This window comes from Urocampus carinirostris, chromosome 9, assembly GCF_059441175.1.
Source record: "Urocampus carinirostris isolate Australia breed hairy pipefish chromosome 9, RoL_Ucar_1.0, whole genome shotgun sequence".
NCBI classification, from domain to species: Eukaryota; Metazoa; Chordata; class Actinopteri; order Syngnathiformes; family Syngnathidae; genus Urocampus; species Urocampus carinirostris.
The window spans coordinates 18,142,045-18,161,781 of NC_142357.1; the positions used below are offsets into that span (position 1 = coordinate 18,142,045).

Sequence of the window (19,737 nt, forward strand, 5' to 3'; positions counted from 1 at the left end):
TAGAGAACACGCTATACTAACGTCACACGTGTGTTCATATCTTCCTTGCCAGTTATTCAGATATCTCTCGGATGCTTACCGAACTATCATCTTCACCTCAAACCTCTAAACCTCTAAATCCAATCAAATCTTTATTTTCAAAAACTCCCGGTGTGTCTCGGATGTAGCTTATGCTTTCCGTTTTTACGTCACGTTCAAGGTTAAAATTATCAACAAAGGCCTAGAGCACCCTCTTGTGGTTCAGTATGAAAATAACATGCGAAGTGATATGTTAAAACCTTTAATAAAAAAATACAACTCAATGATATAATAGTGCGTTGATAGTTTCTCATAAAGGCTCACCAGAGTATGAGTCGCACACCCGCAAACTATCCCCAAAAAAATAAAATAAAACTGCCGTGCTTTGATATCAGCAAACTGAGGCTTGTCTCGACGTTTCTCTCCAAGTGCAGACAGAGACCCACTTTTTTCCTGGATGCTGCATTTTGCCCTACTTTCAATTGCTCCACTCTGGAGGGTTCGCTGTCAGTGGTGTGAAGCTCCTCCCAAGCACTCATCTCCCTCCATCCGTCGCAATTATGCTCCTATCGATTAGTCGCCGGGCTGGCATCACTGGTGGATGAAAAGAAGGCGTAAACCTACTCTGGTTCTGATTGGGAACATGACCCACTTTACCACAACAGTCCAGTCGTGTCTGAGGCATTAGCACCAAAGGGTGCCTTTGAGACATGACATGACGTTTTATTCAAATTCAAAGTATTAATTTTCATATGCACAGTAATGAATCACGTTTCCCTGTACAATAAAATTCTTACTTTGCTGTCCACACAGAAATTAAGAAACTATGTACATGATTACATAAAAAAATGTTACAAATATTAAAAAGATCAAAATATAAGATTATCTCAAGATGCGTTAAGACAATAAGATAAAAATAAAAATAAAACACAGTTGAAAGTGACAGTAGTGCAAGAATAGTCCAAGTATGGTCCAGTTTAAAGTGTAATAAAGTGTCTGTACTGTGCTGAACGTGTCTGTAGTGTGTTGTTCGATTAGCAGCCGTTTAAAAGTCTGATGGCAGATCGGTAAAAAGAATTATTTCGACAGGTTTTGCTGCATTTCACACTCCTGTACCTCCGTCCTGAGGGCAGATGTTTAAACTGTATGTGTTGTGGGTAGGTGGGGTTCTTAATGATTGAAGCAGCCCTCCTGTGGACTCTGCAGTGGGATATGCTCTGCAGAGAGGGCAGTGGAGTCATGGTGATCCTCTGAGCGTTCCTAACCAATATCTGCAGGCGCATCCAGCCCATGGCTGAGATGCTGTCATACCAAAAAGTAATGCGGCTGGTCAGGATGCTCTGCACGATGCAGCTGTAGAAGTTGCTGAGGATCTTGCTTGACATTTCAAACTTGCTCAGCCTCCTCAGAAGTACTGTCGCCGTTGAGCTTTCCTGACCAGCTGTGTGGTGTTGAGGGTCCATGTGAGGTCCTCAGTTTTTTATTAATAGAAGGTTAGCTGGACAGCAACTAGCCGCAGCATCCATGCGCGCCGCCATGTTGGATCCAGATGTGCACGCCAAGGTACTTAAAGCTGCTCACCCACTCTAAAGCAATCTCCCAGATAAATAGTGGCTGATGAGGTCTCCTCCTGTTCCTCCTCTTATGTGGCGTAATATGCTTCTTTTCTCCATTTAGGGTTTTGGCCTATTAGTTGAGTTTTAAGACATTGTTAGGGTTTATAAGTAGGGTTTGAAACCAGGGTTTCAGCTTGATTTTAAAACATTTTTTAGGGTTTTCATCTAGGTTTTTGAGCTAGGGTTTTAGCTTTTTTCGGTTTCAAAGCATTTTAGTGCTTCAACCCTGGTTTTGGTCTTGATATTAGGGTTTTTAAGCAGTTTCATGATTTCCAACGAGGGTTTCAAACACGAGTTTAAGCTTGATACCCACGATTTCGAGAGTTTTGCTTCGAATCTGGGTTTCGCCGAGATAACAGGGTTCGAAAACGTTTTGGGGGTTTCCATCCATCCATCCATCCGTTATCTGCACTGCTTATCCTCAGTAGGGTAGCAGGTGAGCTGGAGCCCATCCCAGATATCCTCGGGCAGTGGGCAGGGGACACCCTGAACTGGTTGACAGCCAGTCGCAGGGTACACGGAGACAGACAACTCACTTGCTCATTCATGCTTAATCACAATTCAGACCGGGCCAATTAACCTGACATGCATGTTTTTGGAAAGTGGGAGGAAACCGGAGTGCCCGGAGGAAACCCACTCAAGCACGGGAGAACATGCAAACTCCATACAGGAAGGTCCGATCTCATGACCTGAGATCTGTGCCGCACATGCGTTAACCACTGCGCTGCCGTGCTGCCTGGGGGTTTCCAACCATGGTTTGAATACACACCCTGTACATATTTATGTTGGAAATTCATTGGCTAACCATTGGGTCAATCAACATTTGAATTGGTCACCATTGGATAGAGATTTTTGAATCCAAATTGGTCATGACATTTATTATTCCTTTTTATTTTTAAAGGGGAGTAATGAAGCCAAATAGAAGGATTTCAACGACAATGTCAGCATTATCGTTTTTTTTGGAGTTAATATTTTACATAGTTGAATTCACTTTCGTAAATGTAAAGACACCATATTTGTGAGGAATCGTGTCATGAGTAGAAATTCCCGGAGTTTTAGGTGAGCTATCCCGTTTTGATAGTTTTATCTTGTTTCAGACTGATCGTGATGTTTCTGTGATAATTACATTTTGAAGTGGTCATGATGGGTTGAATCCCGAGATTTAAGGCTTTCCAATGATATTTGGCCTGACATATGTCAGTGTCTGGTGACATCGTGAAAACACCACTTTGTTTATCACTGTTACTATGGCCCGTTATGGGCTTAAATATTTACCCATCACAGAAACATCATCATCAGTCCGAAAACTATAAAGCCGGGATAGCTCACCAATAAGGTCCACTGGTATTTAGCTAATTTGTTGATTCTCTGCTAACATGGACTCGATCCAGGACAGTTCGGTAAATACAACCATGTAAAATACAATACTCCAAAATCAACGACAATGACGACATTCCTTGTTGCAATCTGTCTGTTTCGATTCATTATTTTGATTTCTGACCCATACAATTATTTCCTATTATGGCCATTAGCTTCTGACCTTTTATTTGGCATCTCCCTCGACCAATTGTGGGCTTTTATTCATAATCCTCAGCTCACATGTGTTTAAGGGGGCCTGCATTGATAGGGCATTGCTTCCTTTAGCTCCAAATATCTTAGATATGATCATGATTGACACATGTGTTAGCCAATGGAAATCTGAAAAGAACAAGGTGTTTTCAAATTACACCCAAAATAAAGATAAACTTTTACGCGCAAGTGGGCACAATAGTGATTGACACACGGAAAGAGAAGTAAAACATTTAAACTCTTTCAAAATGGCCAAAGTAACAAACACAGTTGCAGATGTTTTAGAGCTGTAAACTGGTGATCTCCAAATGGCCACTTACTACCCTTGGAAAAAATTGTACAATGCTTAGTTTTTCAGATTTGTGTTCAAATTTGACAAGGTACCAGGTTAGGCTACAAGCTATTGTCTCATCTGTTTCCCAGCCAATATGTTCATGGTACACTTATCTGTAGACTTATGATTGCAAAATGAAAAGAAAAATCACGGCGAGAATTAAAACCTTCTATTTATGTGTGTTTCAACTCAGATTACTTACTGTTAGTAGCACTTGCTGTTGTTATTTTAGTTTGGGGCAACCCTTTAGTGTGTTACCTTTCAAATGAGACCAAAACCGTCCATATTCTCCAAACGGTTTAGGAACAACAGTCTGTTTAATTTGGGAACCTCTTTGATTGTTTTCATTTAGCTCACTGGCTTTAACATTGCAACTGGTTACAACTATAAAATATAATTTAACTGGCCAAAAAAATACCAGACGAGTACTGCACTTCACTTTTATTTATTCCTCCTTGTCTTCCCGGCAACCACCCATCTTGCGATGAACTTTACCCTGTACTGCAGCACCTACTATAGGATTTGGTAAAATAATATGACGAAAACACATATCTTTGGTTCATCCATTTACAACATCTACTCCAGCTGAACAGTAAGGCAGAATGGGCATGCCCAGGGAGAAGGTAGGGCACTCCTGACCTGAATTGGCAAAATGTGGGTTGTCCCCCAAACTCTTCCTCCTCACTATGTTCTTTTCGGAGGGTTGGGAGTATCTTACGTTCATGGTGAAAAAGCTTTGCTAGAGTAAGTGGTACAATTGAGGGGGTATGGGGTAGTAACGGGATTGATCTTACTGTAAGTCTGTCCAAGTAATATCTAAATACTCCATTGGAAATGTTGTCAAAATACTTTGGTTACACTGGGGTACCATGTACAAAATTATTCACACAAAAAGTCACGAGATGTGAAATTCATCTTTACAATCAGAGAAAACGTTGATAGTGACCTTTGAAAATTACGTTTATTTTCAGTGAAGACAACGCTGGTTTTCTGGTGTAGACGGTTGCTTTTTTATCAGCATTCAACTTTGTTTTTTACAATTGAAAGCTATAGAATTGTCCAAACAGAAGTGTAATTGAGCTTTCCTGATAGTGGCAGCGACCGAACTAAAATGAGCTTTTGTAACGCTCACATCCGCATCGGCTCCGCTGCACATTTGACCCGATTGCATAATTTATGCTTTTCCTGGAGGACACACCACGGAGACGAGACAGGGTCACACTGAGGACAGAAATGTGCTTAATAGCCCCCAAAAGATGTGAGACGAAGAACTCGAGGAAGCTTATGAATTCAAACGAAGACAAATGTCAAATATTTGCACGCTTTTCATGTTTGCTTTTAATTTAACGCTATGTTAAAACCCAGCACCATGTTAACATCCCTAAGGGGAAAAAAATCTATTGTTCTGCCAATTAGATTAAAAAAAAAATACGCCTAATAAGCTTTTCCTTGCAATTCATAACAACCAAACCCTCCTGATTAAGCAAACAAAAAAATGGGCTAATAAATAATCTCAATGTAGTGATAATTTATGCAGCGGACATTTAAACCCAAATCATTTATCAAGGCACACAAACAATAAGTACAACAGCACTAGCATATATTATTTATCATTAGCAAAGGACGACAAATATTCATGGAGAATCTTAATAATTTTGTCTGCATGCCTGTTCATTAGGGCCGTCGTGTGGCAAGGTTGGACATGTTTCACTTATCCCTTGACCACATGCTCGTTAGGGCACCAACGAGGATGCAACTCTGGACAGATTTCTCCACTGTTGATGGTTCCTGACTGTTCTTTTTTTGGGTCATGGCAAAGTTGGCACAAGTCTTTAATGATTTCATCCCAGTTCTACCGTCTTCCTCTACTCCGGCCCCCTTGGACTGTGCCCTGGAGATTGATCTTGGCCAGTCCTGATGATTTTGTGACGTGACCATACCACTGAAGTTTCCGTCTGTACACAGTTGACAAATGAAATGAAATGAAATGATCTGCATTTATATAGCGCTTTTCAAGTCAATGACTTCCCAAAGCGCTTTACAATGTGCTCCACATTTCCCAATAGCGGCCTTGCAGCCATGTAAGGCGCTAACCTGCTTATTGGGGGTATTAGGGGTTCAGTGTCTTACCCAAGGACACTTCGACATGTAGCACGGACGAGCCGGGATTCGAACTGGGATCCGTTGATCCAAAGACGAGCGCTCTACCTCCTGAGCTACTGCCGCCCCTCCATAAAATGTGACACACACCAAGACAAAAGCGTGATGCACTGCTATTTCTGCATGCAATTTTATTATTTAATTATGATATATTTTAAAGTATAATATCCCTTGGCCTATGTTTTTTTTTTTTTTTTTTTTTTGGGTGTATATTTTTATTCATTATTTTTTATATATATATATTTCTTTTTGTATGGATGTATTGTATGAACATTTATTCTTCTTTTCTATTAATAGTATTTTTTCTTCTTTGTTGTTCCTTCTGTTATTTATGAGTGTGTCAAGTGTATATATTTTGTGTTGATGTAAGATGGTGGAATCAAACCTCTGTCAAAATTGGTGTGAGAAATAAAAAGTAAAAAAAAAAAAGCAACATTAAAATGTTTCTTTTGCAAACTTTAGCTTTTGACTACTAACATCAGGCTGTTTGTATTTGATATCATGATTCTCTAAATAAAGTATCAACCAAAACTTGATTTAAGAAGCTTGACCGAAACTAAAAAGTGCTCCAAATAGTGTGGCATTTATAAATCGTGGTCAAATAAATGATTGTCCCTTTGGTGTTAACGTACTAAAAATGCACACATGTAGTACTTTGTTGGATTCTAAGATGACACCTTTTATCTATTCTTTGATATGACACAATGCTTAAGTGTTTTTAAGTCAACGTCACCCAAGACACTTTATTTTTGGACTGTGACTGAGGTAAAATTAGCGCTTCTATTAATATGCGCATAGCAATATCTGTGACAGCAGCCTCTTCAAATTGAGTAGTTAACAGAATCATAACCTCTAAATAAAAAAAAATCTATTTTTGGTCTTTTCAACTCTTAATGTGCCGCCTGGCATTGTCTAAGGACTTCTATTGACTCACCATTCCGATTTGACATTTTTTGAAGATCCGAAGCCTTCCACCAATTTGCTTTTGTCACGCCACCAAATTAAAATACATGTGTTGGGCTGAAACCTTCTACCCTAAAATGGCAAAACGGTCACGTGGAAGGTTTATAAGTCCTCAAAATTTTCCTTTTTCCACAGCATGAATGTTTAGTCCATTTCCTACTAACACCAACACGTGGGTAAAAATAAATACAGACAGACAGACAGACAGACAACACATAAATTGGGTAAACTGATACCATCCATACGCTTTAATTCATATAATTAATAATTTGATTTATAAAATGGATTATTTTGCTAAAATGCTGTTTTTTATTTTAATTTATCCCCCGACAGGATACATTTTGGGATACATTTTCTTCTAAAGCTCATTAAATAAATACACAATATCTATCTATATATGTATATATATATATATATATATATATATATATATATATATATATATATATATATATATAGAGAGAGAGAGAGAGAGAGAGAGAGAGAGAGAGAGAGAGAGAGAGAGAGAGAGACAAAGAGAGAGAGAGAGATCAGGAATACTATCAGAATGATTTACAAAACTTTCCAAACAATGAAAAACTAGCATTTGTAACAGAAAAATGTAAACAGTTTTTCCTTACAAGAATTTTGAGAAATTGTATTCCAGAAGGAATTTCAATGAGAAATTGCTAAAATGTATCAGGGATTCATTGTATAATAAATTATAGGGTTGATTCATGCTACTCAAGAGTAATATGGGTTTTCAAATGTTTTTTGGATAACATCAATAATCTTTCTATCAAGCTAACATGGTGCTATATTAGCTGGATGTGATTGCTTGTGAGCCTCACCCCTACTTTACTTACCTCTGGTTTATATTTTTCAATGCAGTATAGCTGCCCTACATACTGTACCATACTATATATACTAACTTGCTGTACCTTCATTTATGACTTAAACTGTTTTAGCCGGATAGAAAGGACACTTGTTAACTAGCTTAGTTCTTTTTTTATGAGCTTTGCTGTCGTAGATAAGTTCCTCAATGATCTTATACTGGCCGTATATTTTAATCAGTCAATCTACTACACGACTGTCAGGGAACCAGTAAGATTTATTTCTAACATCACCCGCAAACCCGGGGTCGCGCGTTACCTATTCCATCAATCCATTTATTTCCCCCGCAGGATTAATAAAGTAGTTCCACATCTATAAAAGCAAGGTCAGAAAATGGCCACATGCAAGAAGGATGTCGGCTTTTCGATACCGTGTCAAATAATGGCCGGTGCTGTAGCAGTGCTACTTCCACTAATGATTCTGACTTTTGTTTATGAATGGTGACATTAAATCTGTTTTATTCCCTTGAAGGAACTATTTTTTATTGATAAAAGTGTTAATGCTGTATATAGATAAGTGGTTGTCTTAGTCCATACCTCTTTATCGGCGCAACGCATCAATGAAACATAATGAAACAATTACTCTTCTCTGAGCTAGCTTCGGGACGATTAAAAACGATGGTATTATTGCGACGTTTAACTTAGGTATAACCTTTTTTTATGGTCTGAGGTTTAAAAAAAAGCTGTTAAAAGTTTTGTTTCAATATTATAAGTGACTAGCTTCAGCTCAATAAGAATATTAATGTGGATGACGCTTTCATCTACTTGCTCTTCGTTTCACACTCGTTCCACAACGTTGTGTACGAGGCAAACTGGCGGGAAACAAAAGTCTGGCAACGTCCGCCTGTGCTGAAACAGCTCCAGCCCGCCCAGCGCTTTGTTTGGCTGCCATATTGGGTCTCCATTGATGATCTGAGAAAAATATTTTTGCTTGTTTTCGTGCTGGAGGAGGGAGAAATGCGAGATCATTTGTGGCAGTGTTGATCGCGAGCACTTTGAAGCCGGCGACTGAACACGAGTTGAAAGGTTAGCTGACAGATGCCAGGTATTCTGACGCTCCCTCATTAGCTAAAGTCTATTGCTTTTTTGCTTTGCTTTTTTCGTGGGTGTTTTTATATTTATATTTATTTTGTTTACTTTGCTTTTTTCGTATTAATGATTTGGAACTGGTGATGCTTGGAGAGAAGAACAGGAACATAATACTTACCTCACAGCAAAATAGTATATCTTTGTGTCTTTCTGTCTTAGTGACATGCGGTAGGGCTCATGTCTGGCACAGATGTCTAAAACTATGACGGCAGCACAGACGTCGACTTTCAAATGCTTGTTGTGAATCCTTTTTAGTTGTTGCTTTGGACATGACTTGTCCTTAAATATAAAACTCCTACCCAAGTACTAACCAGGCCCGAACCTGCTTAGCTTCTGGATCAGGCGTTCTCAGGGTGGTCAGAATACAGGTCAGAATTGTCCTTAAGTATGAAACTTATTGTAATGTTTTCACTTAAGATATGTGTTTATAATTACGTTTTGTACAGAATTTTGTACTCATGTTTGAGTTGTTGTTCGCATGTCTTAGCTTAAGATAAATCTTCGTAGTTAGCAAGCTTACTGGACCTTGTTGGACTTTGATTTTTTTTTTTAGTTTTATGGCACTCTTTTGAAGTAATTGCTGAGGCCATAGTCCAAATAAACAGCAACCGAAGGAAAAATAAGTCTCATTATTCTAGACACCAATGAACTAGCTGTCTAGCTGGCAAAAATAGGATACTTGGAGTGAGGACAGCACATGTAAAAAATATTTGAGACAATTGACTGGTAATTGTGAAAATTGAGCGATTTTGAAAAATAAAATCCAAACATTGTGAAGCTGAATGAAAATGAACTTTAAAGGTACAATGTGTATTATTTAGTACTTCCTATTGGTACAAAAAACTTTCATTCAGTAAAAATAAAATCATTGATTTGAATATCAGGAGAAAAATACCTGAAGTATTATGACGAAGTTCAATCATCTGCAACGCTCATCCTTCTAGGGTCGCGGAGTTGCTGGAGCCCATTCCAGCAATCTTCGAGCAGTGGGCATGGGACACCCTGAACGGGTTGCCAGCCAGTCGCAGGGAACAAAGGGAAAGACAACCGTTTACACGCTCACTCACAACTAGGGACAATTCGGAGTCTCTAGTTAACCTGCCAAACATGTTTTTTGGAATGTGGGAGGAAACCGGAGTGCCTAGCAAAAAAAACCCATGCAGACACCGGAGAAAATTGTATTTCTTTTACTTGGTCAAATCCATACCTGAGGTCGCCGGCATGTTTGTCAGGCAACATCTTGTGTTCAGTGGCACTAGTTTCCGTTCGCATTAGACAATACAGTGTCATCGAGTGGTCAAATATTACACACTGGGGCTTTACACTTAATAAACATGACCATATAATTTTTCTGTGACAGGTGAGGCACAGAATCAATTGCCTCTTAAAACAATGAATTCATTAAAAAAACAGTCTTGCTTTGAATAATGAGCAAAAATACATAAACTATCATAAAAACGTATATCATATAAGCATATTTTTAAATACTCTTACTCTTAGAGATTTGTATTTATTTTACACAACATTAGCCACAACTAGAGGGGGCGGACATAAGAGTCCAAAATTTTGTTGCTACAGGTACCCATAATCTCATCTGTATTATTTTGCTGATGAAGAGCAACCTTGACAGTACCCTTACTATTTCATCCAAATTATTCTTCTGATAAAATGACTGACGTGTTTCTTGTACATTTACCCAGACAATATGTAGATGCTACTTGTGTAGTATGTAGCAGGGGAGCTCTTTGTTTTCCGTGTTTAGGGGTTTGATATGATTGCCAGGCGCCTTAACGATACACCCCCACCACCGTCCACTGCAACCTTAAGTGACTGATGCTTTCCATGGTGTATACCCAACCCCCATTTTCTTCGCAGCAAACTCCTCCCTTTCCCTGCATGCATCTCACACACCCTGCTATGCCTTGGCAGTCTCCATGGCAACGGTCCTTGTGATGTTGTGGATTTGCTGCACCTGCACATGGAGGCAAAACCGAATCGGGCTGGTCTTTCATCCTCCATGTTTTCAGTGAATGGTGAATGGGAATGTTTGCTAGTTGATGGATGTGGATAATTTAGATGTTTATTCTCCACACAGCAAGATCAACAGCACACTGAACATGCTTTAGTTGCATTAAAATAAATATCAATGCTTGTATGTTATCTTGAAAAAAAAACGTGGAATGACAAAACATACACGTTGAATCACAAAATAAAAACAAAATGATGTAGGGAAACATATTGTATGGTTTTCATTCATTAGATAGCAGCACATTTCTATAAAATGTAACATATTACAAATTTTGTTCATGCTTCTGGATCCTGATTACATTCAAGACAGAGGAAGATTTAGATACACAAAAGTAGTACTATGGTATTTTGAAACTACAATGAAATCAGCTAAGGAGATTTGTTCAAGAAAACATTATTTCTTTGGCAACAAGTTGTAGCAATGAAAAACATTAAACAAATACAGATTATTACTAGCAATATCAGGTAAAATATATTTCCATTTATTTATTTTTATAGAAACATAATAAACATAATCTTAAATATAAATTAAATACTAATAGTAATATTCCTGGGTGAGACAGTGCCTTTGATGCCACAACTTCTTGACAAAGCAAAGTATTTGTGAAAATGCATCTCCTATTTTTCTCATTTGCAATATAATGCTTCTAATTGTATAATACAATCTTTTTGAATTAAATAAGATTTTAAATGTCATACCTAAAATAAAATAAAATAACCCTACATCAAGCTTGCATATTGTGCATTTCCCTGACTGCATTTCCTATTGCTTGCATAGTAACATGATAATAAGAATACTTAAAACAGGTGTAATTGGTTGATGTGGCAGATGACATCTAATTTTGTCATTTTGGCTTGCCATCATTTTGTGCGCACCTATAGTGTTCATTTTATATTGTTTTTTAATTTTATTCATAGTCAATATTGTATTTATGTTTATCTCATCTCATCTCATCAGCTGCACCGCTTATCCTCAGTAGGGTCGCGGGGGTGCTGGTGCCCATCCCAGCAATCATCATCGGGCAGTGGGCACGCTGAACTGGTTGCCAGCCAATCGCAGGGCACACGGGGACAGACAACTCACTCGCTCATTCACACCTAGGGACAATTTGGACCAGCCAATTCACCTGAAATGCATGTTTATGGAATGTGGGAGGAAACCGGAGGAAACCCACGCAAGCACGGGGAGAACATACAAACTCCGCACAGGAAGTCTGGAGCTGGATTTGAACCCACGCAGGAGGTTCCCATGACATGAACTGTGCCGCACATGCGCTAACCACTGCGTCGCCGTGCTGCCCCGTATTTATGTTTAAGTAAAGTATTTTTCCTATTTAACAAAGCAAGTTAAAACTATAGTAAAATAACAAAAACAGTGCTTTAAATCTGCACCTTATTCTGCTAATGTGGCAAATATCTTTTTTGGGGTGGCGGTGTCAGTCAATCTGTATATGTGTAAGTTGAACTTCCATCCATCCATCTATCCATCCATCCATCTATCCATCCATCCATCCATCCATCCATTTTCTGTGTTGCTTATCCTCAGTAGGGTCAAAGAGGTGCTGGGGCCCATCCCAGCTATCTTCGTGCAGTGGGCTGGGGACACCCTGAACTGATGTCCAGCCAGTTGCAGGGCACACCGAGACGGACAACTCATTCGCTCATTCACAACTAGGAACAATTTGGACTAGCCAATTAACCTCACATGCTTGTTTTTGGACTTAGGAAAGAAACCGGAGTGCATGGGGTAAACCAATGCAGGCACGTGTAGAACATGCAAACTCCGCATGGGGAGGCTGTGGTAGCCGGAACCAAACGTTAGTTGAACAGTTTCTTTTAAATAAAATCAGCGCTCCTGTCTTGTTGTCATAATGCGGCATGGGTTTTTGTTGAGATACTTAATCTGGACTCTATACCTTCTGTGACAGATTGGCTTTTTTGTTTGATCTGAGGAGCTTTATTTACATCAAATTAGATGGATTCTTATATAAAACTCAGTGATTTGAAGAATGACTCTAGATTCAGTGTAATGCTTGCAGCGATTTCCAAGCAAACACAAAGGGAGACTGCTTCCTAGGAATTGAAGTTTTGACGTCACTATCCGAAGTCATTTTTCCTCCCAGACGGCTCATTTTATGTATATTTTCATGGGCTCTCAGCCTTGAAACAAATACCTTTTTTTCAGTGACAGCTGAGCTTCAGTGTTCCCGTTATGTTTTGAATGCAGACCATCTGCACGTGAGGCAACATCTGTCTGCAAAAAGACAAATATAGCACGTGCCGTAATGACAACAGAAAGTGTCACTTTGAGTCTAGGGAAGGGATTACATTCCAAACACTTTTAGAGCTAATAATGGACTTTGACGGTATCACCATTCAAAGTCACTTCACATAAGAATCGTGTGAACTCTTTGTCTTTTGGCGAGGCGTGTGAGTTTAGAATCTTCTGGTATCGTTGGCCGCTCCAGAGAAAATACTGTAGTAGGAAATCTCTGCACTTAATCCAGTGGCCGCTATGCTCACATGAGGATGAACTCCTGCTAGACTGATGTCTTCTACCATCTAGTGGTGATAATGCTCAAACGACACACACCGGACGTTGCAGCCATCATTTTTTTTCTGGGAGGGCTCCACGAGGTGCGTGGGAGCGGTGTATAACAATGATAAGTATGCTGCTCACAGTAATAGTCTCAATGAAATTATTTGTAGTTTTATGACAATATACAGGTGTTGATGACATATAAAAGTGCATGATTGTTCTTTGACTCAAGAAGACTGTTACACAAATCCATTTAATCGGTATGGTAAATAACAATAATACAAACAAAACAAGTTGATTAACATAAAAGCACCAACAACAGACGTTTTTGTTTGTACCTAATATGTTCAGAACAGTTTAGTAAACTAATTACAATAGAATAAAGAAGCGAAGCGAAGAGATAAGAAGCGAAGAGAAAAGAGGAGAAGTGAAGAGTCATTACCGTTATTGATAAAAACGAAATTATCAAATGATTGCCATGAGATACGGCATCCAGTAATGACGCGTAATAAAGGCTTAAAAGAGAAAGGTAAGATAAAATAGGTGTCAGGACAAATAGGTAAAACTATTTACCAGGCCCTCACGACCCTAGTGAGGATAAGCGGCACAGAAAATGTATGTATGTATGTATGAATGGCTGGATGGATAAAAGAATGGATGGATGGATATGGATGGATGGATATTTACAAGGTCGTGCTTGGAGACTGGCTCTAGTTTTAAGTGCATCATAACAATATTGTAATGAAAAGTAGTGCAACAACATTTCGCAGCAACATAACTTTAAAACAAAATGTCATTAAATAAGATATGAATACCCTTTTTCAATGCTAGTGGCACAATATATATGTATTTTAAAGTATTGCATGTTTGTTAAGGTGGCCCTGGGGATAAAACTGTCTCTGAGTCGTTTGGTCCTTACTGGACCAGTTGCACCTACCAGAAAGAAACAGGTCAAAAAAAAGGTGGTAAGACTCCTTTATAATGTTTTTATTGTATTTATTTATCCATAACATTTTGTTTTTTGTTTTTCCATGCCTAACCAAACAATTGTCTCGGCCACTTTTTGACCAAACACATCAACGGTTATTTTTCTAAATCATCTGATAGAAAAGCTATTAATACATTTAGCAGGTCTAAAATTAGCACGCAAGGGTGGACTTTGAGAAGCAAAAAAAATGCTCAAAACGCTTGAAGCATGTTGACGGGTAGTGAACACAATTTGTCAAAGTTTTCTAAAGCTGCCTTTTATGTCGTTCTTTGATAGAGGAGACAAATGTCCTTGTAAACATTCTTTGTCTTGTTCGATTGATGCACGCGCTCGCCTCACTCGATATTTGTTGGGTCCGAAGCAGCAAGGCCAACAATAACCGGTTTAGTCGGCGCATTATCGGATCATTTTACAACCTCTGTGTAATTCGAGAACACATTTTTGTCCCTTCCCTCCTACACCATGGGAAATGTCTGTTTTTGGACCACTTTTATACCGTCAACTGGACGGTTACATTAGTAAACCAATAAATGAATGTTTAATGAGGTTTTATGTCGCCTAATGTCCTGTAGTGATCTGGCCGCCAGTGGCCACGCCTCAAAGCTCGACGCTCGCTCTCGTGTGGCGTCGCGCATCTTTTGCTGGCAACGTGCGTTACGTGTACGCGTCAACTTTGCTAGACGCGTCCTGGACGCTCAGCATTTCCACTGAGTTCTCTCACAACATGAGTTTTCCTTTGAGAAAAACCGTTTCAGGTAGGCTGCCAGATGCATTTGTTGTGGGTGATTGTGTGATAGCTGTCCTTGGTGCTGAAATCTCTGCCTCGTTGCAGCTGACTTGAGTTTGATGTCTTTGTATGATAAACTTGCATTTTTTTGTATAATATTGCATTTTTTGGTAGCTTTAACTGCACATTTTAATTTTCTGTGGGCTATTGTAATTATGCCTCGTGTATATTGTTGTATAAGAGACTCTTGTACTTCATGCATGTTGGCTTTTTTGATTCATAATTTGAGGCTTTATATCAGACTCTTCCCTTCTGTTATTGAAATCATTATGCTTTAATTGCTTGAACAGGAAACCTCATGGGATTTTTTTACAAACACATTTTCTGAGTTGGTGTCTCTTTTGATCAAAGGCCTATACTTTGACATAATAAAGTTCATGAAGAAATAGTAGCAACTATTTGATATATGTAATGCTGTTGGTAACACTAAGTCCCTCTAGAGCAATTGGGTAAAGAATAACTTGAGTGAAAAAAACAATCCAATTCACCATGGTATACTTTGGCCACTTAAACCCCCCCCCCCCTTTTTTTTTTTAAATAAAAATACATAGCCCCTAAAACTACATACTATAAGTGGTTGTGTTTTGTTGTTGTTTTTAACTGAGTCGTTTCAATGTAGGCTGGATTTGACTATGGATTAAATTTTATATATTGACCTGCCTGCTTGACCTCCGCCCATAGATAAAAGTATAGCAACACATAACAAATCCAGTTTAGGTTAGAATTACCTGGTCACCTATTTGAGGCACGCAATTAAACCTTATGAAGGTAGCAAAAACGAATACATCCAAACTGATTTACATTTCGATATATTTTTAGGGTGTGTGCGCGCGTGTGAGTTTGGCTTTGCATGGTCGGCGTTAGTGAGTGCAGTTTCAACTAAAGACGCCAGAGAGTGCCATTCATCAGTTAGTCAATCTCGGATTTTAGGTTTTGCACTGAGGATGGAATCAAATCACCTGTCCGCTGCAAACGCACGTTTGGAAAGAGGAGAGACAATTAGTTGAGAAACTCCAAATTGTTGTAATGCATATTTTGAAAATAAACTTTTTTAAATTTACTATTCAGAAAATCGGATATATGATGACTGGATCTTCACAATTTCCATTTTAACTATCATGTTTTTTTGTGGTATTGTATTTTCACTAATTTTATTTTCTATATACTGTACATACAAAAAACACGCAACCAGAAAATCTTGGGCCATGGTGTGGAGAAGCTTAAAGCTATTCTAGATTAAACCGTGCCTCTTACCTAAAGTCAGAAATTAATGACCCTAGCAAATAGATGAAGTTTGTTCGAGGAAACTGTTAACAAGGTCCTAAATCACATAGATTTTAATAGTTTCAGCTTTGTTGCAGTTGCAAGAATAACTGCCGCTCAACCCACTTAAAGACAGATACTGGTCAATCTAAAGTATATGTTCAGAAAACATATACATAAAATAAACATATACAAAAAAATTAATGAATACGTAAAACAATCAACCAAGCTACTGTTTGTCTTAATTTAACACAGCTCTCTATGTTGTTTTGCACGAACAACTGCCAAATGCAGTTGTTTATATTCAAACAACACTTCAAATGTGCCTAGCACAATACAAAAAAAATAGATTTTTATTTTTTTTATGGAAAGCATCCCTCTATCTATCCATCCATCCATCCATCCATCCATTTTTTTCTGTTATCCCGGGTTTGATTCCAAGGGCTGCAGCCTTAGCAGGGAATCTCAAACATCCCTACTCCCAACCATTTTGTCCAGCTCCTCCAAGTGGTTTCTGAGGCGTTCCCAAGCCAGTCAAGGGACAGACTGTAGTCTAATCTTGGGTCGTCCCAGGGGCCTGCTGCGAGTGGTATGGCCAGGAACACCTCCTTAGGGAGGTGTCCAGCAGGCAACCTTAACAGATTAGACACCTCACTGTCTCTTATAAACGCAGAGGAGCAGTGACTCTGCACTAAGTCCCTCCAGGATGACCAAGCTCCTCAACCTATTTCCAAGAGGGGGAGCCCGGACATGTTTCGGAGGAAACTAATTTCCGCTGCTTGAATCCAAAATTGTGTTCTTTCCGGCACGACCAACAATTCCTGACCATGGGTGAGGGTAGGAACGTAGATGTCCTGGTAAATCGCAAGCTTTCCCTTTCATCTTAGCTCCTTCTGCACCACGACAGAACAATACAGGCTTGACGGCAGACATTACACTGATCCGCCTGTTGATCCCCGTTTCATCAGGCCATCACTTGTGAACACAATCCTGAGACATTCAACAAATGGAAACCCCCACTAATTCTGTCTTTTTTCTTAAACATATGTAAGCAGTTCTAATTTACTTTCATATGGGTCTATTTGTTTAATCCTGTAATTTGTCCGCTTTTCTTTTAAAGGCCCTAAATTGTATTATTACACTTATGACTACTTTAAAAATAGTTTGCACAAAGAACCCATTAAGATTTATTTTTTTAAAATTAAAAAACACAAAACACTACATCTTGTCTTTGTTTATAAATGACACAAAAAATAGCTACGGTTGCAAAAAACAACCCTAAGCAACTTGGATCATTTTTGTAAATTTTAAGTCTGCATTTGAGAAGGTTGTTTAATTATTTTTTGTGTAGGATTCAAAAAAGACATTTAAAAAGATGTTATTTTAGAAAGCTTCAGAAAAAGTCAGTAATTTTCTGGCAAAACATTAACTTTGGTTATTTAGCTCTGGCAAATGCCACCATTTCTTAACCTGCACAACTTTATCATCTAATTACACCTGACAGACTTTTGCTGAGTATGCACAATCTACTTGGCCTATTAATGCCTTTTACTTTTCCGAAGAATCCAATAAGCCATTGGAAACTGCCTTATTAGCTGAGAGTGACAATCTCCAGCGCACGTGCAGCCTTCTTGTGTGCGCAAGCAAACCCCCTCCACCGTGCGCAGCGCGTGTCGGAGGCGGGATTCTCCCAGGCAGCTCTCGGCAGTCTACGCCTCGCCTCAAACATGCGCTGTGCGCTGCTGCTGCTTCGTTTCGCTTCCCTTCTTCAAAAAAATATAATAAAAACAAAGACGTGTCACTGGGAGCTTGACAGATGCCCGAGCCTCCCTCTCTATCCCTTTGATCGTCCTCCCATTAACTACTGAAGACGAGAGCGCCGCAAACAGGTGTTCTGGAGAGCAGATGCTCGATAATGCAGAGGACCTCCAGAAAATGGAGGATATGATGCGACTGCCGGGAGGAACTTTTTGTATAGATCCACGATGGAAAACCTTCTAGGAGAAGTCAGATCCTGACTCATATATTTGCTGTTCTGTTGGACTCACCTGAGCAGCTTCACATTCTTTCTTGGTAAAGCCTTCAGGCTCGTTCCCATCTCCCGCCCAGGACTTGGTCGGTCCTGCGCCGGCTGTCAAAGTGGCCATGGCCGCAGCCATCGCCAGCTCCCTCATCAGGCAAAAGCGTCAGGCGAGGGAGCGGGAAAAGTCAAACGCCTGCCGCTGCGTCGGCAGCCCGAACAAGAGCAAAGGCGGCTGCGACAAACCCAACCGACTCAACGTCTTCTCACGGGTCAAGCTCTTTGGCTCCAAGAAGAAACGCCGACGGCGGCCAGGTCGGTTGTGTAACATCCTCCGTCCTAAAGGGACTCGTTTTCGTGTGCGCCAGTGATCAAATAAAATCCTCCAACAAAGTTGGAAGCTCGACGACAGGAATCAGTCGGAGAAATCTTATGAGCATTAGCAGAGGGACTAATTCAAGGCATGCTTTGTTTGTCAAAGTCATTTTCAACATTTTTCTGGATGCAACACATCAAACTGAAACTGTTTCACTGTTTTTTGAGCCTGGGTTTTGCAGGCAACTTGCCTAAACACACATAACGTTTATAAACGAGTTTTTTCTTTCCAGCACAGTCTTAGATCCTTAAAAGCAAAGGAATGCATAACATGTATCTGCTAATGCTTTTACAGATATGTTTGAAGAAAGATATATCATCACAGGTCTGTTCATACTTGGCCAACAGGCACATTGCCAAAAAGACCTAACATTAGACTCTGATGAATTACATTACTCAAAATGTTTGTTGCCAAGACAATAAATAAGTCAACCAGGGATTTGCTTTCACTTTGACACAACAAGCATAACAAATCATTGCATTACATCATTGTAGAGGCATCTGATTTTGGTGGCATGTAGATTGGCACAGCTGAACCACAGGTGAGTAAACCTTTTGAGTCGTGGGCCACTTTGGGTTAAAAAAAAACATCAGAGGGATACAAGAAATAATTTATTGGTTTGATTTTGTGTATCTGCAGATAGTCTCACATCTTATCCATCTCACATGAAGGAAAAAAACATATAGTAGGCCTAACATGTTTCACGGTATGCGTTCATGAATACATATTTCAAATCTAATGTCATGTTTATTTTTAAAGCGGCATGGCGGGTGTGTGGTTAGCGTGTAGCCCCACATTCCAAAAACAAACTGGTCAAGTTAATTGGCCAGTCCAAATGTCCCAAGGTGTAACTGTGCATGTGAGTGGTTGTCTGTCTCCGTGTGCCCTCGCTCATTCACACCTATGGACAATTTGAACCAGCCAATTAACCTGACATGCATGTTTTTGGAATGTGGGAGGAAACCGGAGTGCCTGGATAAAACCCATGCAACCACGGGGAAAACATCCAAACTCCCAAACACAAGAAGGCTGGTAGCTTTTTATTTTGTTTTAGTTTGTTTTTGGTGGCTGTTTTTACATACCATCACTGTTGTGTAAAAAATAAATAAATAAAT

The 19,737-nt window shown here is 39.3% G+C and overlaps 1 protein-coding gene and 1 long non-coding RNA gene across 4 annotated transcripts in view; one reads left to right on the top strand and one right to left on the bottom strand.

Moving 5' to 3' along the window:
* fgf13a (fibroblast growth factor 13a) overlaps positions 1 to 19,737 on the top strand; it is a 128,083-nt gene that overhangs the window by 74,250 nt on the left and 34,096 nt on the right. Inside the window, exon 1 of one of the 3 annotated variants that reach the window (XM_088344755.1) lies at positions 17,939 to 18,561. The exons of the other annotated variants lie outside the window; for them this stretch is intronic. Within the exon in view, the coding sequence (XP_088200881.1) occupies positions 18,372 to 18,561 (190 nt within the window). The 5' untranslated portion in view covers positions 17,939 to 18,371. Of the gene's footprint in view, positions 1 to 17,938; positions 18,562 to 19,737 lie in introns of those variants that run through there. 3 annotated transcript variants of the gene reach the window in all.
* On the bottom strand, positions 4,257 to 18,555 carry LOC148359482 (uncharacterized). Its single transcript, XR_015851425.1, has 3 exons — positions 18,275 to 18,555; positions 9,517 to 9,623; positions 4,257 to 5,492 (listed from the first exon to the last, which is right to left on the bottom strand). It is a non-coding gene; the product is annotated as an uncharacterized LOC148359482 (long non-coding RNA).